At 44.0% G+C, this 23,410-nt stretch overlaps 1 protein-coding gene across 1 annotated transcript in view; it reads right to left on the reverse strand.

Annotated features, from left to right (window-relative positions):
* The window catches only part of zcchc24 (zinc finger, CCHC domain containing 24), a 31,132-nt gene continuing 7,722 nt past the window's right edge, over nt 1–23,410 (reverse strand). The window contains exons 3-4 of the mRNA XM_070977090.1: nt 5,428–5,592; nt 1–3,144 (exon numbers count right to left, since the gene is read on the reverse strand). Coding sequence (XP_070833191.1) covers nt 3,031–3,144; nt 5,428–5,592 — 279 coding nt within the window. The 3' untranslated portion in view covers nt 1–3,030. The remainder of the gene's footprint in view (nt 3,145–5,427; nt 5,593–23,410) is intronic.

Below are 23,410 nucleotides of genomic sequence, written 5' to 3' on the forward strand. Positions count from 1 at the left end.
GCAGATGTATCAACTGCTTCCATTGGCTCTTGATTTGCCATTTAAAATGGCCTCCTCACAACATGTCTCTGGGCGGAATCAACCTCTCGAGCAGGATTTCTCATTTCTGCCAGGACTCTGCGAATCACAATTAAATTGTTACCTGTTTATGAGGTTAGTTCATAAGGCATCATTGGTATCTATTCCTCTCACTGCGGCCACACGGTACGACGTGGACAGTAGGGTTCTGATGTAAAGACCTGTTAGTTAGTGTCATCACACAGAGCAAAACAAAGACGATGTGAACGGTAAGAAAAATGGATTGTTCCCAACAACGGCGGGCTGAAAGGAGATTCAGATTAGGTATTTAACTTGCAGTAATATGGATACACAACTGCCAATTCCTTCTTTTAAAGGGGCACTCCACCAATGTTGCATATGAAGGTCAGCTAACGCGTCACAGGGACCGTGAAAACTTGTGTAATGTTTTCTGTAGCTCTAAAGGAGCTTTGTCAAGTGTGAGAAAATAACCTCGATCATAATTACGTCATCAGATTTTCTCATTTTTGGGGAGTGGAGTTTGAAAGATGTGGGCATCTACAAGGCAGAGGACAGTTGCATTAAGGGAATTGTAGAAGGTTGAGCCATGCAAGGGACTAAAAGTTGGGATATCTCACTCTCTGCTGCATTGACTGTTCTTACAAGCCTCCCAACTTTTAGCAGCAGCAACACTGAATCACTGGAGTGCCCCTTTAACTGCACACACGGAATTTAGCTAAATTTCCCAAAACTGTAAGGTACCATTATCAGCCACTGCAAACTCTGCCTCTAAAGCAAGTGACCATGTATATTTTTTGACAAAACCCACGGCTCCTCGGATAAACACAACTACAATAGATAAAAAAAACAAAGAGTGAGGTCCACGATTTCAAATGCGACTCCGTTCTGTCGTGAGGAGCAACTAAGAAATAACATCTTTGTTGATATTCCATGACAACAGACCACAGTAGGATTGTTATTGCCAGCTGGAAATGCTGTTTCAGCCTGTGCCTCCAACACAGCAAAACTGCATTGAAGTGAACACCCACCATGCCAGTTCAAACTGCTAATGGAGGAACTGTATCATTCTCTAGTCCTTTGTCACATCTTGAACCTGCGTTAAACTTCCTTTGCATCACAGTTACCACATGCGCGTATACTGCTCCAACTCTGAGCCTGTCCCCACATGTCTTTTCCCAATGTCAAATGGCCTCCAAGTCCTCATACTTCAGAATGATTTAACTCTTTTTAAGGCACATACAGTATGTTGCAGTATAAAATATAGTCAACCAGCTTTTATAAGGCTAGAAATACAGTACATATTAAATAGTTCACAATTCCTACAACAAGGTTCCTTGAAAGGCAGGTTTCTATAAGTCAAAACTACATTAATTTCCTCTGTAGTGCTTCAGGTCTGCACGGTGATGTATGTAAACAGGATGTGTACTTCTCTTCCTTTAAAGACATTGGTCTGTCATAGTAGGCACTCATGGATATGAATATAAGCGTAAACTTAATTCATCACTTTCAGTATATCCTTGAATCTTCAGCATCTCCACATCACAAATCAGCCCTTCTGCCAATTAAATCTTCCCGTGTCTCTCAGCCAACCTGAAAAACATTGCAGTTCTCCGAAGCTTCACCTCCCTCTAGACACTCTCTACACCGCAATCAGCCATTGGACATAGTTTTGAAGGGTGCAAGCCCTTGGAAAAGTTTCCATTTAGCTCCACTAATGCTGCCAGGCATCAGTTGGCAGTTACTGTGAACTCAGACATCTCTTTCAAACACACATCTCCTTTTGTCTTCTACTAATCTGTGGTTAAAATCGAATCAGGCTTTACGTGTGAACAGTACAATCATGTTTCGTAATGCTAATCAAATCATGGCAAGCAGTCCAATTTTTTTCGAATGTTTTGAAAGATTGAACATTCGACACTGGCAAGAAACTGTGGACAGCAAGATTATTGTTACTGAAACTGCTGCTGTTTCCCTACAGCTCCCTCCCAGCTGGCCTTCTTGAGATTTAAAATGAGCTACCTATCTAACATCTATAGATGATTGACACTCCAGGGAGGGCAAATGAAACCTTATCTGTTAGCAACGCGCTAAATCTAAGCGAGGAGCGACTCTACGCAACTGAACCTACAGTAGTTTGTAAAGACACGTGGAAGCAATTACACAACAATGTGATATACAAACATACAAAAAAACATTTCTTTATGTCCCAGTTATAATTCAAATTGCACACTAGACGACAAGAAAATAAATAGGCCAAATGTAAGCTAGGGATGTATGGCACATTGTCCCTCAGTTAATTCACAGTTAATAAGATGTGCTGCTGACCCTTACACGGCAAGACATCAAAGGCCTCGTATACATTATACCATCATGAGAGGCCCGGGTTAAACGTTCATCACATTACCGCACACTTCACTTGGCAGGGAAATGGAAGGCAGATCTCTGTAAACACAAAGCCAACAAACCCCAAAGCGAGGTAATCTATTGAGACCAATACTGTCAGTGACACCAATGTAATACATGCCTGGTGCTAAGTCATCTATACAAGGATTAGCTGTAGTTAAAAATCGAGTTCGGATCAAGGGGGTTATGCAGTTTCTGATGCATGAGGTGTAGGAAAGTCACTGATTTTGGCAAGTTTTTGAAGAAGATCACTTGGAGAGATGGATTTGATCCTCGGTTAACACGTTCCTCTCATTCCTGGATGTCATCTTCAGTACTGTCACTGGAAAAGAAGCGTAGTGACTAAAAGCTGTGTTCCACGGGTGGTTGAGAGGAGGGACGGAAAGAAGGGAAGGGTTAGAGCTATCGTCTATACGTGAGGCTTCTGAGAGAAGGAGGGGAAGACGTGAGGAGGAAAGGACGCCATGTTGTGTGCATGGCGGGGATGTGGGAAACCTGGGCGGGGGGGGGTGGGTTAACAGCCTCGATGGAGGACGAGCAATAGGAGCTGGGACACTAAAGTTGCTCTGTGACTCTGATTAAAGACGATTATTGCACACGGCGGCAGTAGTAGCCCAGGACTTTACATTTCTCACACAGGTGCTGAGGGTGCTCCTTGCTCTGGTCAGACACATCCAGGCCGTCCGGCTTCTCTAAAGGGCGCTGAGGAAGCAAACAGAGGTCCAATAATGAGTCAGAATAAACACAGAAGAAAGCAAAGCAAGCAGCAGACACACAGCATAGACCTCTGAGTTGTGCAAACAGTTTATTTGGCACCAGATTCACCTCAGCAATACACCTAATTACTTTGGCCTCCAGCATCCCTCCCATATTCTTCACAGACCAGACGTGTACTAAGCGCAATTAGTTGCAGAGATATGGCAACGCACCATCGGCTCTGGAAACTTGCAGCTCACTTTAACAGCCTGGTATTAAAGAAAAAGCCCCAGTATGCATTTGATCATGGTGACCTGTATGGAAATATCAGCAAACTGCTATGGCAGTGGCTTTCTTGGAATCATTATCGAGGACGAAGGGAATCTACCTCGGCCAGCACGTTTGGAGGTTACTTTAACAATCCGTCTGGAAATTTTTATTTCTCATCTATTGTTCTCTTCTTGTTAGAGCTTTTAACAAAACCGCTTCTTATTCCAAGTTGTCTTAAGTAAAGGAAACCAGGTTACCATGGGTCGCGACGAGGAGATATTTCAGTGCACTAATGAGTCTGCCAGGAAGTATTGAGACTTTACTATCGGTGCGTCAAAGACATTGGGTCCTGGTGGAAAGCTGGAAAATCTGATGTATATTTTATGGGGTCCCCTTGGTGGTTAGAAGGAGCTGGGTTCAAGCCCCTGTGCTGCAGGCATCTTCCCTGTTGAAGTGTCCAAGACAGTCTTTGTCTGAATCAAGGTTTGGATTCAGAGGTGCTGGAGACATGATGTACTTTAGGGTTCTTCAATGCGATTTTGACCCGAGAAATAATGAAAGAGGTGTCACGACGTACGAAACATACGCTTGAATACCGCTGCGAGCACATCGTAATAGCTGAAAAATGCCTAGATGCATGGACATTTTTATCTACTCAGAGCTTCTGTCCTCTGGATTATGGCAGCCGGACAGCAAGAGCTCACTGTTTAGAGACGTTGTAGCGAGTGGATCAAACTGAAACTATAAACATGTGTGAAATCATGGAAATCATGCTTGATTTAAACCAAATGCACTGGGCACTCAAGAAATAAATTTCCCACCTAAGAGGGACAAATACTTTATGCATGTGGATGGGACTGGAAAATACATATTCAGGTTATTTATGGGAATCCACAGGGAGGGAAGGAGCCGTGCTGAGAGGCCGAGCTCTTTGATGCTTGAGGACATGAAGGTTAGTGGTCCATTTCAAACGCTGACAGGGGGAAATACGTTAGGTGGGTGACACTGCAGATGCAGGGAATTTGCTTGCCTGTGTGTGGCTTTGCCACAGGGCGCAGAGGCAGAGACGAGGGGAGTTTTCTCCTCAGTGAACTCGTCAGTGAAGTCTTCCAGCCGTGCCTTTTTAAGGCTGCAGTTCATTTTCTCGCTTCTGATTTCGCACCGACGAGGATGTTAATGAATAAACAAGAGATTTGGAATAAACGATGCATTCACTTTCCGTTGTTTCCCCCCTTGTCAGAAATTTGGGGTGAATTTGTTGAGCAGTGTCTTTGCTGCTTTGTTTTATGCTAACAGAGCGGAGCACGGTCAGCCGTGGTATTCAGAGAACGAACAGGGCCTCGAGCAGTGATCCTAATTTTATTTCAGGAAGTGGAATCAGAAGAATGTGGAAAAGCATAAATATTAAAAGATGAAGTGCAGAGGGTAAATATATCTGCAGCTGATGAACACAGAGCGGGGTCTTTCTCGGGCGATCCATCTCTTTATTCAACAGGCTGTGAGGAAATTGGTGGAGGTTAAGACGAACAGACAGCTCACCAGCGCGTTAATTCCCTCTGAGTGTTTGCTGCTCGGAAAAACACTCCGCAGCATCTCGGTTAATATGATTTCACTTTTTCGTATTATTACATATGAGAGGAATTTTCTGCAGCTGTAAGCCTCAATTACCCCGGAGTTAGTTTGTGTCTGCGAGCCATTAATAAAGAAATATTTGTTTTAAGATTTGATGACATTCAGTAAATAATCCCAAACTTTTAAAAGTCAGGAAATGTAATTAGTTTATTCAGTGCTGGTTTATTACCAAGAGGCAAAAGCTATTGTTAGTGGTATGATTTTATTTTATTTAAATGGGGCCATCTGGAATATCCTCAAGACAATATGCAGCCATGCAAACCAGAGTCTGGACTCTGTTAACTTTGGTTGAGACGGTTCAATCTACCACTTAAAGTGCACCAGTAATCTTTTTTTCTTTTAAGACATGACTGCAAATGGCCAGAGAGGGAATGAGGGTTGAAGTACCTGTTTGTGTGGATAGACGTTTATGTGGCATTTGATACATTCTTGTCCCATGTTGGCCCAGGAGTTGCCACTCATCCACTTCCTCTTACACTTGGGGCACTTGTACTCTCCAAAGCACCTCTTCTTGCCCTGGTAGGGTGTCAGCCCCTCACCTTTGGGTCTGGCCTGTGAAGAGTGAAGCAAGGTGAATCAAATGCACGCACATGTGGGAAAATGATTCCTTCTACATGCTTGACCAGATAAATAATCCTTGAGGAATGCAGAAAGCGTCGCGCTGAGAGTTCAGAATAACATTTTTTAGGAGAAGCTCTTGCGTGTAGCTGGACAGTAATGGATGATGAGCTCTGACAGCAGGGTGTGTCCGCGCTTGGCATGCTAATATGTCCAACTTCATCATACAGCACACTCCTACACACAATTTTGGCACAATGTGAGCTTGTGTAATTGGCATTTACTTACATTACAGCTGTGTTAAATTACTCCTCTGATTCTCATGAGGGAGATGATTACGAACAGTCAGTCAGCCATGAAAAAACACTAGCCTGAGGGCAATACTGTTGGGAGGAGCTGCTCCAATGACTTCATGTTGGCAACTTTATTTAGGCCACTATAACAGCGTTGGGGGAAAAGACTCATTTTTCCCTTAAAAGCATGTCACAAACAAACGCACCGCTGATGTCATCAAAAGGATAAATCACAAACTGCTCTCCATCCTGCCAAAAGTAACCCAAATGTACACTGATTAGTAAGTTTGTCAGAGCTTGTCATCATCAATTTGAAGCTCCATCATCAGAAAAAGAGCAAAAGCAAGTCAGAACGTGCTTAGTGACAGTCACGATCAGCCTGGAAGTGGGTATTCTGGCAAAAAAAAAAAATCCTTCCATTTAGAAGATAAATTGAGTAGCCAGGAATCGCGTTGTTTAACTCAAACTTTAAAAATGCTCTCATGCACTTATACAAATATGACAAGGCAGAAAGAAGTCATTTTAATGCACGGCATGCAACTGATGGCAGCCCTCCAGAGGGTTAGGAAAGGCACTTTAAGTAAAATCAGACATGTCCAGTCCACTCCTGATGCACCAGCACGACTGTAGATTATTCGTATGATGACTTTAACGCTGGCTGCAGATCTCAGGGTGAATGTAGGGGGTACGGGGCGGTGACAGTGAGAGGAGGGGTACAATCTGTATCCCTGTCCCAGCCCGTGTGTGAGTAATAGGGACTTTAATCAGTAGCATCTGGCGCTGCCCTAATAGACGTCAGCACTTTGCATCAGCACCAGCGAGCCAACCCTAAGTATGAGCGGCTGTGCTTCAATCTGGCCCCTCAACAGCATGACCTCAACCCCACTGTCAGCTTCGCATCTCCCACTACGACAGCACGGAGGCTGGAAAATGTGACTTCTGCTGGCCTGCAGCACACCAGTCTGTGCAGACTGACACGGTCGTCTTGATGCAATCAGCGGCCAATCTCAAAGACAATGCCATGGCAACATTCTGTTTGGATGCTCTCCTACAAATGGCAGAGTTAATGTGATGCAACTACAAACAGGCTGCCATTCTCACTCTTTAAAACACCAAAGTACAACATTTTCCAGGTTTTGGCTGCAGTAATACGAGCCACTATTTTATCTAATTAGACAAATCTGACTATTCTGAAGCTTAAAAATAAACTATGGTGACAGCGCCAGGTGTGCTACCCAAGAAGTCCAGCCTTAACCCTCAACACTCATTTGGAGATTTGAACACGGTCAAACGTCCTGTTACAGCTGTTTGTTCGAATGTGAAAATCTCTCCCTGATTCTGCAGCCAGGACACAGCAGGACAGAAACAGCACTCATCCTCCTCCTGACCATTCCTCTCCCACTTCATGCTGTTTCCAGGGTCTGGCCTTGGCCTTTGGCTGCAGTTCATGCTCCGTCTGCAGCTGATTGCTTTCAGATTCGATACAACCCCCCCCCTCCCCGCAATCAATTTGAAGATGCTCCAAATGTGTTCACAGCAAATGGGTTCTCTCTAACGCGGATAAAAAAGTAGATGCAAAGTTGACGATTTGGTCTGTCAGTTGTGGCCTCGGGAGTAAAACAACAGTGTCTATGTAAATGTAGGGCTGAAAGAATCAGGTGATTAATCACTTAGCTGAAAATTTGTCCAAAAATTTATCGGTAACTATTTGGACAATTAATCATTTTGGTCATTTTTCAAGAAAAATGTCAAACGCTCACTGGTTCCATCCTCCCATTTAGAGGATTTGAAGCCTTTCTTTCCCTTCTGTGATCATAAACTTCATGTATTTGGGTTTAAGGTCTGATGGTTGAATAAAAGTTGGTTGCAGCCCTATTGACTGTTAATGTATTTGCTAGTGTGCTTTAACATTAATGCACTTTATACATTCTTAATATGGTCTGTAAGTTTGCAAAACAAGAAAAAAATGCTTTGAATGAACCAATTTCTTCTGTAAAACACATCACCTCTGCCTAACGTACAGCAAGTACAAATTTAAATTGCATAAGCACAAAGTAACTCCGACCTTATTTGGACATTTGGAGTTATAAATCTGAGTATTATCCTCTCATTGTGGTCAGGCCATTGCAACACGTTGCCTCTCATGGAGGTCTTAAGATGAAGAGCGAGTTTTGCTTCTGGAGTCATAAACTTTACAACCGCAGTTGGTATTGCGCATTCCAATGGACACCCAAACACGTGGGAACGAATGTCACAACAACATCTGGACTGCTGTGCCACCACTGCCGGCAGAGATAGGCTGAGAAATACGGCAGTGGCTAATGAAGGGGGCTTTGGGTTTCTTCACATACATACAGGGCCTACTTTTCCATTTACATTGGTGCAATGATTACAAATCACAACCCTCAGCTGTAAACACTGGAATGACTGAGTAAATGTTTTAGTTCGGCTTGATTTCCAGGAAAATAACCACGCTTTGCTGCCTTTAAAGCAACATTTACAAACCATTCACAATACACACGGCACAATGACTAATTTAAAGGAACTGCGTCATCCCACCACAAAACACTCTGGAGATGAGTCTGCACAGGAGGATGTGTTTTGTTTTCCTTTGCTCTCGACAAATAAAGCCATTGAAGCCCGTGCCAGGGTAAGAGCTAAATGGACAAATTGGAGCCATTTAGAGTGTTTTAGGTGTCCACAAAGTGGAAGCAAAGCTTTAAAACAGCGAGCCGGTTGATGACGTCCGTGTCAGGAGACAGTGAGCGGTGTTTGTCATATCACTCTGACGGTGCCGGCTTGCATTGAGTCAATGTTTGTTTATGTCCCAGAGGCTAGAGCCCCTCATGATGAAATAGGGGTCAGTGTGTGTGGAGGACAGTGTCCATAGAGAAGACAATGTAGCTCCATAACCACAAATAGCTGGCCACATCCTCCTTTGGTCCAGATCACAGCAGGGACTCATCATATCACCAACACATGCACACACACTACGGGTCAGCGAACTGTTAAATGAAGCATTTACACACGTGATACACACATTCACTGATGCAATCTCTACGCAAAACATGGCCACACACAATGCTCTTCTCTCTCCTCTTGTCCCCTTTCACACACAGACACACACACTCAACAAATTCCACATCCACAGGTTTTCATACACTCTTGAGACACAACTGGAAAGTCTCGGCGTTTGGTTTCCTGCAGTACTCCCACTCAAGAGTTTAGCCCTGCTACAAGGACACAGATCATTCTTTGGCTTATATCTCAGGATTAATGAGCTCACAAACTGCATTAAATAGAATAAACAGAGCTGTGCAAGAGACAGTAAAACAAAAAGGGAGACAAAAATGAGACACAAGAGGACAAGACGAACAGGAACAGGAGAAAGCTCATTAAGGCCGAGAAGGAATTAACGCCTCGTGCTCCTCGAGGGTTCTGTAACGAAGGGAGGTCTCAAAGCCTGCTGCTCTAGAATCACACAAACACAAGGGGAAAAAGAAAAAAGGGCAAATACCACAGTCACCCGAGCCAACTGTGGAGAGACCCTCCGATCAGCCCCTCTGCGGAGGGTGGAGAAAGGCAAGGAGAAACTGAGAGAAAGAGAGAGAAGAAGGAGGAAATCTAAATCCAAAGCAGATGGCCTCCATAGGGGCAGAAACACTGAGAGCCGTCGTAAAATCGCGGCTCTGCTTTCAATTAGGCCATACATTTCAGAGAATGGGAGAGAGAGGGAGAGAGAGGTGGGGGATAAAACAGCGTTAACTAACCGCTGTAGCTCTGGCCACAACTACAGTGGATTGGACTCATTATCATGTGGAGGAATGCGGATTCTGCGGGGGGCCTGCTTTAAAGACGCATACGTTGTACAAACAGAGCGCTATCAGGAATTTGAAGCACGCGCACTATTGCAGGTAGATTACCGAGGTTGACGAGGTGTGTTTAAGTGAGCAATCCTGGTCTAGACGACACCCACTGCGATGTCTTTAAATTTCAGGGGAATTCAGTTAATACCATGAAATTGATTAAAAGGTATGCAGGCCAGGCATCTGACTGAAAGCGCAGTCTGAATATCATTCTGCCACAAAACCATCTTGAAATTCTGCTCCAGTGTAAACCATGAAAAGATGTCTATTACTGACCACTGGGAAAATGTGGTCCAGACCACTGTCTGGGGCCTAAAGGTGATCTTGCATTTGTGTTGATCTTACATTCCAGGCTAAGAGTAATGACCAGTGGACAGACACCAGACTGTGCGCTCTCAGAGACTCGCCCCAAAAACCTGAACCCTTAATCCTCCGTCTCCTGCAACAGGATAGGTTATCCTTGGTTTTAATATTAGACGTCCCTTCCAAGCCAAACCTAAGAGGAGTCATTCTAAAAGACCGCTGCTTTCAAGGTTGTGGATGTGGGATTTCTTACTTTCTCAACATATTAGAGGAAACATCTACCTACAGTCGATATGGGCTCCACAGTCAGTCCACAGACAACAAATCCGAGGAGACAGCGCTGACAGTAAAGCTTGTTTTTTTTTTATGCAAATGTCACATGCCATTCAGCGGTTTGTCTGCTGCTATGAGAAAACAAGGGATTTGGTCGGTAAAACAACTTTGAGGCTTTGAAAAATGGTTGGTAGTAATTGTATGCAACCACTTCTCTGGTCTGGATTTGGAGAGCAGGGTCTTTGTTGGTAAATGCAGCTCAGCCATTTATGAATAATGCAGAACCTTTGAACAAGCCTAAACATCTGAAAAGAGAAACGATGAGTTCAAAGACTCCATGTCCTTTACGATACTGTGAGATTCTTCGGCGTGATCTGATGTTCCCATCGGCGCACTGTAGAGTTACATGATCACTGAGACACCCAGACAGGTCAGTGAGTCACCGAATAAGCCTGCCATTCACAGCAAAGAGGAATACACTGTAAAAGGAAAGGCCCGGGGTTGTTTGTCAGACCACACGAGAGGGAGAAGAAACGTTTGACGGGTCATTCGGTGCAAATATTACTTGCACAATAAGTCTTGGTGCACAGTTTGGTTTTGGTTTGACCACATCAAGAGGCAACTCAGATGTGAGACATGAAAAATATGCAAAAAAAAGTCACATACTTTCACACGTTGTGTTACCCTTTGTGTTATTCCTGTCCACACGACACCTAGAGGGAAAAAAGAAAACAAAGAAAGCTCTCTTTGATCCTGCTCATTCACGAGGAGCTGTGTGTTTTGTTTCTAGCCGTTTCTTCGTTAAACCGTCGTATCCTTGGCCATCGTGACCCGGGTTATCTGACAAAACAGCGAGTAAAGAATAAAGATCTGAGGATGCAGTGCTCAGCCTGTTAGGCAGAACTGAGGGCCAAGTGAGGGCGTGCAGATGGCCGCTGCTTCAAGTCTCTCACAAGAATGACACTGTCACCACCTCAGCTGTGTCTCACTGCACACAGAACAAGCATTTTTTTATTGGCCGTTTCCGCTGCTGGACTAAACAGCCCCAAACCCATGCCAGAACCTCAGCCAGGTGCATTATGGGGACTATTTATCAATCCCACCATGCACTACAAGCTCTAAATACAGCCACTGTTTTCTGTGCGTCTCTCTTTTTCGCTGCCATCTTTCTCACCTCTCTCTCTCTCCCTGGACGGCTCCTTTGCTGGTGCAGCTGTCTCTTTCTAATGCCTGTAAAGAAAAGTGGCTGGGGCTGAAAGTGACGGGAGGAACAGGTGTGCTGTTTAAGTGATAAATTTGCCCCTCGCTCGAGCACAATGCACCTCAGTTCATAAAAACAATCTCCACCGAGCGGGGCTGCGCAGAAGAAGACAGACAATGTACTCATGCTGCCACAGGCTGGAGCCGGTTTAAAGAAACATACAATCAAATTACAGAGTAAAACAAATATGTTAATTACAGTCAGATGCAATCAGTCCCAGCTTGTGACTAATAATTGCACTTAATGACCTAAGACCTTGTGCGTTGCATGTGTCGCCCCAATTAACCAGGACAGCGTTTGTGGCACTTCTATATTCAAAATCACCTCGTGCAACGTGATAATTGCTTTTCTCAAACTCTCTCAGCCTTTGGAAACAATTGCAAAGTTATTACAAAGCAAAGCCATGATTTTCACGTATCCCAGATAGAGCTGCCTTAATCCTGGCCTGCTGGCTCAAGCCCCAAACTGCTGGGCTGCTCCCCAGCGTTCCGTAGCGCTCCGATCACTAGCTAGCATCTGGAAACCATCAACGTAAACAAAGAAGCAGCGGAGGAGCTCAGGCCCCGCTCTGCCTCTCCGCATCCCCCAGGACATCACTCAGAGAGCAACACAAGAACACCAAACCGCCCCGAAACCTGTGTGTATTGCGTTTCCTCGCGTGTGTGTGTGTGTGTGTGTGTGTGTGTGTGTGTGTGTGTGTGTGTGTGTGTGTGTGTGTGTGTGAGCGCGAGCGTGTCCGTGCACAAATCTGCGTCTGCTCTCGTGTCCTCATCTCAGGATCTGTATTTGGTTTGGCTGCAGTTCAGAAAGAGATAGATTGACAGATACAGCGGATGGGGTTCAGTCCACAATGTTAGCTTTGAGTCTTTTGGAGTTTTTGTTTGGTTTGCTCATTAACCGTAGCATTTCTGATAAGGCCTCTAATTGCTTTAATGTGGTTTCAGTTAGCGTGCTAGCCTTAGCGGTCGGATGAATGCTACAAGGGGGAGAAGCAGGAACCTGGATGTGGTTTCGACCTGAGAGCCGGCTCTCCTCTGTGAAACATCAAAAAAGATCAAAGCATCAATCGCAGCTGATCCTTCTCTGAGACACGACGGGGAAATATTTCCTGAACTTTTCATAATAGTGTTTCAGTAACCATACAGCTATTAATCATGTGGTTTGGTCTTTTTCAGTACAGATGGGACCTCCAAGACGTGGTTCATGGAGCTCTGAAACACTGAACCTCACACTTAAGCAAACTCTATGGTGCTTGTAAACACACACCACAGAGGCCAGTGGGGTTTTGCAGTTGTGTGTCCAACCTGTTGCAGCAGAGAAGAAAGTCTATTATATGAGCACGAATGTTTTCACCATGCATGTGGTTTGTCTCAGTCGATAATGAGACTTACAATATTCTCATTTCAGCTCAACAAAGAGTGCATGTGTACCACAACGGTGGGGGTCACTGTGGCTCATGACGGCCTCGTATTCCTTCCGTTGCTGCACAGCTCCACATCTACAACTGCTGAGATAAGCATTCTTATCTTGTACAGTTGTCTCTAAATATAAACCGCAGCATTACACAATCGTGTAGCGCACATAACCTCAGTCATACACACTTTGGTTTGTGCACACACTAATGCTTGTACCGCTAAGCACGCGAACGCATGCGAATTCTTGTAGTTAAGAAGCTGGATAGGAAATATCTGGCATATTAACTTGAAAGCACAATTCTTTTTCCATTGACGTTGAGTTATAATGCCAAAGCACATTCTCAGTACATGCTAATCTCACCAACACTGCTGCTTCTTTTCTACTAAAAAATGCAACGTGTCTGTCATATAATCTGTCATCCATGCTCACTGATTTCTACACTACTGAGCGACATTAAGAAAAACAGATATTAAAGCTGTTTAAAAGTGTGGGTTTACTCAGTCGTCTCATTCAGCGTGGTGACGAGCAGAGACATGCTGTCTGTAAAACTTTCCTCTGACTGGGTGCAAACTATGTATATACACACACACACTTCAAAAACACTCTGACATGTCAGTCTATAATGTGGAAATGCATTTATGTGTTGATAAAATAGACTCACAGACAAAGATACATTATATGAGTCAGCCAATGGTATGTGGGCTCAGTGGAGATGACTTCTCCCATCACTACTCAGTCACTCGCTCGTCTGAACCCGCTGTGCACCGATGTGGGTCAGGGTGCTATTCTTGAAAAAGGTCTCATATCCTAGAGGCTCTTTATTTGAGCTATTTGTATGTGCTTGACATTTCATTACCCTATAAAAAGCGGTTTACTCACAATAGCACATCCCAGTTGTTTCCAGGTCTAAATATACCCACGAGGCGTTTGCGCTTTCCTGACGCATTTGTTCTCTCTCAGGTGAGGGAAGCAGCAGAAAGCAGTCGTGGATACAAAGCGTTATGTGGAAAGGAACATGACAAACTTAGGACCAAATCAAATCCACAGCTATTTGAAAGCTTCAGTCTTAACAGGCAGTATTTCCTGAAGGGATCACGAAGCCACGTGGACCTGAAACAGTGCAACAAATATCGCCAGTGCAGTCTATATAAGGTGGACAGCAGTGTCTTTAAAATAACCTGAAGCTAAATATCTTAAAGTGAGCAGCGACGCTCAGGGTTACAAGTTTTTCCCCTGTGGCTTTCAGGGTTTAACCGGCGTGATCACAGGTCTTTATAAATGCATTTGTTATCTCACTGTGATACAGAGAGGAGGATTTCAAGAGGACAACCACTCCAACTGTTTTAAAGAATAACCACAAGTCCATTTCCAGCTCCATGGAGACGCCAAAATAGTTCATTCTAGGAAATGGCCTCTGCTTGGCAGAGTAAGTGCACTGTGTGTGTGTCTGTGTGTGTGTGTGTTTCTACTGGAGGAGGCCGATATCATGCCACAGCACACACGCACACAAAACGCTGTCAGTAAAGATCTCGAAACAGAACGAGTGTCTCCCTTTCACATTGTCTCAGATTGAAGTGAAGTCCGGTAACGGTGCCGGTCACTTGTGTTTAGTCTGTTCTCTGACATGCTGAGATATCACACAGGGAAAAGGTAAATCAAGACATCTGTTCCAGAGATAAAACATCCCACAGCTGTCAGTCACGTAGATAAGTGGAGAGGCTGTGCCAGAAACGGCGTTTCGTGCTTTCACGTGTCATCAGTGCCCACTGAGAAACTGCTGAAGTGTATTTACAAGAACAGTGTGCAGGATCATAAAAGTGTTATGGTTTCAATTCTGCTTGCATGTGTTCCTTTCAAATAAAACAAGCAAAGAAACACAGGCAGGATCGCCGCGCTTGAAACGAACACGTACGGCAGGGGGAACACGAGATTGTCCGAAACCCCCCCCCCCCCAAACACCCCAGAGGAACATCAGTTGAATGAGATTAGCTTTTTTTTTACTAGCCAATAACATCCATGTGTTTTGACTTTTGACAATGGATTTTCATCCTGCGTCTTCTTTCAGCAGGAGGATCGTAAAACATTTTCCAGTCGTAGGGAAGCGATGCAGCATTCAATTACTGCGAAAAAGAAATTGGCCCAATATATGCTGATCTGTTGATTTAGATTAAAAGAAATCTCAGCTAAGTCATCTTTAATGATGTTTTCGCCTGCAAATGAAACTCGGTGACCTGCAATTTCTGCTTGTTTTCATAAACTGGAGGTGGAGGTCTTGTATTATGAGTTGTTGCGAGCAGCTGATTTCAATGTCCTGACAATTAATATGCTTCTGTTTGATTTTACCCACCCAGGATATTTATCTTCAAGGAACTCCCCGCTCAAAAATAAAAAGACCAGTCCTAGCCATACGTATGTGCATGTGTGTGCATGTCAAAGTTTTTCTCCTCAGTAACAGACCCACGTCATTCCCATCCAAGACAGCTGCAGAGGCATATCACCATGCCAGCACACTCTCTGCCAAAACCCTATTCCCAGATTCCTAGATTTCCACAACCCAGCTTCCCTAATCGGCTACGGATCTCAGTGTCATGTTCTTGGATGACTGATGGATTCCCCTGAGAGTCAAGCGTGTGGGCGTTTTGCTTCGTACCGATAACACTCTCTTGTTTTAAAAGCTGATGTTTTTGACAGACACCTTTCTTTCTCGTCATGCTTCATTCATAGAAAACACGAGCATCAGCCAACTGGGCCTTTACTTGTGGAATCTGTCCTGGTTCAACCCAGAAGCTCGCCTCCATCAACGCGCGAGCTTGACATGGAAGCTGCTTCTTTTCACAGGCATAAGATAAGTTTACCATACTCCTACACTTGCCATATTTACAGGGCGTTAAGGGCTAATGCTAAGTGGGGCTGGGGGTGTGAATTTCCCCCCTGCCCTCTCCTAGCCTTGGACTTAGCCCCGGTCCCACTAAGCCCAACGAGCTGTGCAGCTGCACGGCAGCATTGGGTTACCAGGCCAGTGAATGACAAGAGCAGGTTGGGTGGCAGACTAGAGCATACAGAGGTGCACAAAACATCTTGTCATCTGCCATCGGATGGTCATACAACTGCTGTCAATGTTTGCAAGCAACGCCTATAGTTTTGTGTATGTGGATGAATGTGTCTATGAGGGTGTGTATATATGTGTTATGTATATTTCTGTAGTCACACATACTGCACACGTGTGTTGCTAATCTCAGTGTCACTTGGTGTCAGTGCTATATTGGACCTATGGCCCTATATGGCCTCTCAATGCTCTTGCTATAAAGGCTCTTTCTCTGTATAACTCCTCAAAAATAAAATATGTTGACAGGTAGCGTCATCTGTTTTCCACAGTGAGGATGGTCGGCTGCCTGCATGCCTCCAGCATCCCTGATAAGCCTTATCAGTTTACAGGACACTCTCTGCTCACCCTGTCTCTGTCTCTGGTAACCTCACTGAGTGAGTGTTAGAGCAGAGACAGGCCTTCGGAGCCTTTGCTGCAACTGGAAGGAAGATCAGGGGTCACCCAGTAAAAACATTCCCATGGTGCACCTCCCCCCAGCCCTCATCCCTGCCAGAAACTTCCTGACACACTACAGGGCAGAGCACTGAGAGAGAGAGAGAGAGGAGGGACAGAAAAAGCTTCTAAATGAAATGCATGTTTTACAGAAAATAAAAGGGACAGTAATCAAACTTTTCAAGTTACTGAAGAACGGCATGAGTTTTGTGAAAAAACAAGACCTACAGTTAAAACCGTAGACACAGACAGTCTGTGACAGTAAAAAAGTCAGTAAATCTAATAGCATAATAAAGAAAGATAAAAGTGTAATAACAGATATTAAACATTCATATGCACAAAACTTTTCATAGCACGAGCAGTCCATGCCAGTGGAACAGGTGGTAAAGGGTTCATTTCTACTTTTTTCCACGCTTTTTTACTTTTATTGGACAGTTGACAGTGAAGGGGCAGACAGCAAACGTGTACTTTCATATACAAGATATGCAATCCTGACCATTTCATGTGCAGTCATCTAATCTTCATTTTCCCCCAAAACGAATAGAGCGAACAGTGTTTAACATTCTTTAACAAAAGTAATGAATCAGTCCTTCATGCCCACTTTTCCTCTCTCTATTCATTGCTGTTAATTTTAGCTCCTTTTCTTGATTTGTACTTGTGCAAAATAAATAAAACTCACCACTACTACAATGTACTGTTGGCTTGATTCGGGCACACGTCTGCCAAGTACACACACCCCCTGTGACATCACATATTGACCACAACTGAGACTTAATCTATGGTTAACACAGTCCTGATTCCTGGGTAGCCTGCCAGAGAAGGACTTCAAGACACTTAAACATAAAAAGAGAGGGAAAAGAAACACTTGCAAAATCAAAACCACACAAGAGGCCCCTACAGTCTTTATGTTGACGTACAGACAAACAGGCTCTATAGGACCGCCTGTGTGGTTTGTTGTTGTAATTCTTTTTTCTCTCCCTTTAAGATCCAAGGCTCTATCCAAACATACTTGAGTCTGACGCACCACTGTGATGCAGAGAGGGCCCTGCTGGGGGAACAATACAGTCCTGCCTTCCTGACCTCTCTGTCTAACAGATCCTACAGACATACAATGACTGCCTTAATTACCAGCCTCCATTCCCACCACTTGGGCTTTCCCCAATGGTGCCCATTCAGAACTGCAGTCTCACCCTAAGGTGCCCATTCAAGCACAGCACAAAGCCAGCAGTGTCAGTCCCTGATCTCTTGACACTGAATCCAGCCCTGTGTGCCAGCACTCGCAGCCTCACAGTGTCCCTGCCTGTCCGTCTGGTTTGTCCGTCTTCTCTGTCCGTCTGTCTCGTATCACGGAAGAATCTCTGTTGCTCGCATGTGACGAGAATCGGTGCTGCTACAAGGAGCAATTAGTTCGACCACATACCGATCAGCCAGTGGAGATAAGCACGAAACTTGCCGGTCTGATGTGGATGTGTGCGTCTGGTGGTTTGGCGTGTGGGACTCCGTTCCGAAGTCCTTTTCATCCTCTACCTTTCTGAGCTCACTAATGAGTCAAAGTGGAGGGGGGCGAGGTTATGGTAAGCGTGAGGGCGTAGAGAATAAGGTAAACACTTCATGCAAAGAGTCTGTGAAGTCTGTAAATCTGTGAAGTGGCTTAATCAGATTAAATTCCAATTAGCTGCGCTTGTCAGCTGTAAAACATGCTCGGCTAGGTTTTATACAATGCCATGAGAAAGAAACAAGATGCCAAGGGGCCAGATCATCCGAACCCAGACTGCTCCATGTAGGTATGAGCAGACCATTATAATCATTATCGATGAATCTGACAGTTATTTCTTTGATTAATGATAATTGCACAATGAAAAAGGTGCAGCTCGAAACCCAAAGGTTCACAGTATAATTTACTTTACTGTAAGACCAGGAAATTCTCTCATTTGAGAAGCATCCAAAGTTTTCCATTCTTGAAAAATGACTGAATGAATGAATGAAAGAATAGTTGCCGATTCATTTTCTGCCGATCAACTAAATTATTATTCGGCTAATCTTTGCACGTCTAGTTGAATCAATCAAATAACAATGCAAAATGACTTCATTTTTAAACTGGAATGATGATATCTAGCTCATTGCACGCTGTCCATGGTGGATATATATAGAATATGTGGGGGCTGAGAATACTGATGTACATTAGAGAACATTAGCATATAGTAAAAGCTAACAAAACCCTCCAGCGCTGGTGTGCTACCAGGACATCATGCTGCAGTGAGAATCTGACCTTTGACCCTCTGATCCCTCCCTCCCCCCTCAGTGAAAAGCGAACCATCCTGTTCTAGTTCCTAGCTCGATGTGTGGCTGCTGACCCTCACAACACTGTAACACAAGCCAGTGTCAGTGCCATGCAGGTGACTGCAGGTGTTGCTGTCATTCTTTAGTGTGATCACTTTTCTAATATCCTCATATACTGTAGGTGTTTTGGCTGTAGAAGAGGGATGGCATTCAGAGGAAGGCAAAATGGTAACAATGTACTATCAGATATAAAGGATATAAAAGAGATAGAACACGACAAGACTTGATTCTAAAATGAGCTGTGACCTGGTTTCTCTCATGCTGCAAAGACAAGCTTACATAATGTGACAAGCAACTGCCCCAAACACATTATTGTTTATTTTCTTTTATTAACTCCAGCCTACAGTGCTGGCTCAGCAGTGTGACAGGAAAAAAAGATTCATACACCCCTTTCACACTGGACAGAAAACCCACCAACATCTGGCTTTTGTCTGCAGTGGCAAAGGGTTACAATCGGCATTCGATCGCAGGTCAACTGGCTCTGCAGCAGTCACGGGTATTTCTCAACCATGACACCCAGGTGGACACGGCAATTATCGCCCTTTTTCTGACGCAATGTGATGACGCGTATGTAAGTTCCAGACGTTGCCGCGTAAATAGCCATGGACATTATTTATCATTCTTTACGGTCTACGGATAATGTATGATTTTGTTCCTCGTATCGTGTGAAATGCAACACAGCAAGACAGCGAGGCGTGAAATCTTCTCCTGATTTGAGCTGAATTCTTCAGCGGCGTAGAGTTTGAGACACTGAAGTAAAAACATTGGGTAACATTGTCAAAGTGCTGCTTTCTACTGTTATCTGGGGTGTTTGCATGAACAAGCTAATTTTGCTGTAAAAGTGGTAACATTAGAGTTTTATATCAGAGATTTTCCAAAATAAGCTAATAGAATCATCAGCAAAACAATATCTCCTCAGTCTGAGTGTGCAAAGAAGGACTAATCAGATTATAGGAGGTGCAAAATCCATCTGAGATGAGACAACTGATGGGCTTACTGTCATCTTAGCTTCTCCTATAAGAAGCTCAATGTATCTTTTGATTTAGGATAAGCTGACACTAAGTCAGTCGATGGTACATGCAGCTTTCTCCTGAGGATGCAGCTTCCACTGTCGTCGTTTCAGCACTCGATCGGCCACAAGTTTACCTGACTGTGGTTCATGTAACAGCGCCCCGCCTCCCAGAGACGGGGTTAGAGGTGTCACGGTTACCAAAACAGGAAGTGGTGTGATTGTTGTCTCAGCAAAATCTGAGAGGAAGAATGGGATTTCTGTCCAGAACACAAACCAGCTGGCAGGAAACCACACTTTTATCATTCTTTTAACTTTGATTTCCTTTCAGGGGAAGCGCCCTCGCTCCCCTTTCGCTGTCTCTCAGCTCTTGCGGCCCTCTCAGGCCTCAGGACCATACCCTCTCTGTGTCTGGGACAGATAAACTCCACAGTGCTCCGTGCAGTGACGGCGACATGTCCGAACTGTGTCTGTCTGCCACAACAAATAACTGCAGCCGTGTCAGAACTGGCCCTGGAGTACAGGGATCAAAATGTGAAGTGTTCTCTCATGACAAATGTTGAAGTGTGACTGCGGTGTTGAAAGACTGTTTATCGACAGGGTTAACAAACTGCGGGATGCGTGAAGAGAGGGAGAACGAAACAAAGACGACAGAAAACAGCTGGTGGAGGCAGAGGAAAACGTAAATAGGAGATTTCCCTCCAGATATCTTTCAGTGTAGGCAAGAGGTTGGTTAAGTGGAGATTAGAAAAGCTGAAGGACAGATGTAGGATCTATGTTCTTTCTCCTCCCAGGAACATTAGCCTCCAGGGGACAGCTAACATCTCCAGCTTCGTTAAGCCCACATAATCTGTTGAGCTATTGAATAATCAGCGCTGAACTATCAAAGAAGACTAGCAAGCTTTTTCAGACAGTTTAGCAGCATGTTTCCAATACAAGGGTCTACAAATGTTTTGCCAGAGGCTGAATATGGGACAGAAGCTGCACAGAGGAATATTAAACTGGACTTCAGATGCAGGAATGTTTTTGCCAAATGGAAAATGTGGATTTTACAGGAAGCTACAGGCTAGGTTACGAACCGAAGTGTTGGTTTAAAATGACCCGGGTGAAGTGAATAAGACAGCTTTTTCCGCAGTTGCCCACACTCAAGGCGCTTAAACTGTTTCTGATTAACTATTACAGCTGAGGCAGTATAACACCATGGGAACACTCTACCATCCAGATGTGAATGTGGTAGCCTGCGCTCCGTTAGCGAATATTCATCTGGGACTTGTATATGAACTGTAAAAAAAAAAAAAAAAACGGAAAAATAGATAATGCGGCTGGTGTCCTTCAAGCATTTTCTTTTTCACAAATTTCAATTACATGCTTCATTTTCTCCAAAGTTTTTTGTTTTAATTAAGTCTATCTGTGCCCTAGAGAAGAAGAAAATTGCTGTTTATTCAATTATACAATCTTCCTAAGAATAAATACGATGGAGAAAAGTTAGAGAAAGTGCACGCTGAAAAGGTGGAACTCATCTACGGGCCAATTCAATTAAGACTTCACATGCAGCTGGAAATTGGGTGTGCCCACACAGGTCTAAAATACTTGTTTTCCAAGAGCAGGGCACACAGACAGTGCTCTGCAGAGATGTAAAGACGGTAAATTATAAACTCACGATGTGTATTTGACACATTATCCCCCCGTCGCCTGGTACAACAACAAAGTGAACATTTAAACAAAGTGGTTGCACAATTATCCCAGCACGACTGCCAACCTCTTCGGAAAAGGATCACTGCTCTGTCAGCCCTGGAAGATTTAGATCCAAGTACATTTTGTCAAAACAACAACCACTTGCTGTTTGTTGTGGTAGACAAAGTGGGCTGCAGTAATGACAAGTCATTAAGTTTATCACCACGGCCAAAGGAAAAGCACACATTTTGGCAAGTCACACATTACTCAGAGTGTGATTTGCCTCTGGTGTGAAGAGGCCCTCACTTCACAGCCTGCCGCAGGGCTCCGTGTTGACACTGTTATGGGAGATTATGGTGACCATTTGTCACAAAGGACAGACTGCAGCTGAAATTACCAACGCGTGAGGTGTGAGGTCCATCGCGGTAATCGGCATATGGTCACAAATACAGATTAGACGCTGGTTGAGATACAGGCAGTAGTGAAAGAAGTATTCAGATCCTGTATTTAAGTAAAAGTCCTGCATTCAGAACCTTCCCAAAGCAAAAGTATTTAAGTATTACCAGCAAACTGTAGTGAAAGTATCAAAATAAAAGTGCTCATTCTGTAGTAAAATGGTCAAGTTTAATCTACAGCAATGCATCAATCTGTAAAATCATATGTTTGTAGCGTCGCTGTCCTGTGGGAACCATGTGTCTCTACACAGTCCACTTTTCATGAGCTCAGGAAGGCCCTGTCTTCAGCGTTGTGATGATGCATTTCCCAGTGAATCCAAGAGGGTTTTTAAATAGTTTGTTTAGCTTAAGAAGCAGGAGCACCTAATCCTTCAGTTTATCAGAAATTGGGAGATACGTGGTTTTCAAAGGACAGGAAGGGTATGAAAACTTGTAATCTGAAAAGTAAGTAGTAACTGAAGCTGTCAGACAAATGCAGTGGAGTATAAAGTTGTATAGAAAGGAAATTATTCTTTACTCAAGTAAAGTACCTCAAATTTGTACTTAAGTACAATACATCTGTAAATGTACCATTTATTTCCACCTCTGGATAGAGGAATGACCAAATCACAGGCTCGACTGACTGACAGCGACTGGGACGAGAGGAAATGTCAGCACTTGTACTCAAACCAGGGGTCCTTTTGAAGTTCATCCTTCCCCACTCAGCGGCGTACAGTAACTATGCCTCACATGGGACACATTTTGATCTTTGTCAACTCACACGGACAAATGTGATATACACATTCAACAGACAGCATAACGATCCAAACAAAAGACAAATTGTCCTGGTGCAATAAAGAACACTTTGAATGTGGATCAATGAGCTCCATGTGTTTCTGATCAACACAATAAGCATGATGCTTCTCTTCCATGTGCTCGGCTCTTTATTTACACATGGATACATTCAGAACATTCCAGTGCTTTCATTGGCTTAATGTATGATAAATTTAATTTGTGTCACAGCTGGCCAAAGAATACAAATCTGTGCACCATCAGCGGCAGCTGCATCTATGCAGCGCACACAATGAAAATATGATACAACATATACAAAGTTTTTCTATTGCTGCAGTGTTAAAAGCAAAATTCAACTTTGACACGAAGTTTCATACCACACTCGTGTCTGTCTGCCACATATGAGGCTACAGGCATGAGCTGGTTAGCTTAGCTTAGCATAAAGACTGGAAACAAGGGGAAACAGCTAGCCTGGCTCTTCCTTATAAAGTCGTGGGGTTGTCCTGACCAAACAGATCAGCTGAGTTTCTTTATAAAGACCGTTTCACTTAAAATTTGATTGTTGCACTCAACAGAAATGGGCCAAGGGTGAAAGCAGAAGTAGTGTCATGTT

Source organism: Chaetodon trifascialis, chromosome 13, assembly GCF_039877785.1.
Source record: "Chaetodon trifascialis isolate fChaTrf1 chromosome 13, fChaTrf1.hap1, whole genome shotgun sequence".
In the NCBI taxonomy this organism is placed as follows: domain Eukaryota; kingdom Metazoa; phylum Chordata; class Actinopteri; order Chaetodontiformes; family Chaetodontidae; genus Chaetodon; species Chaetodon trifascialis.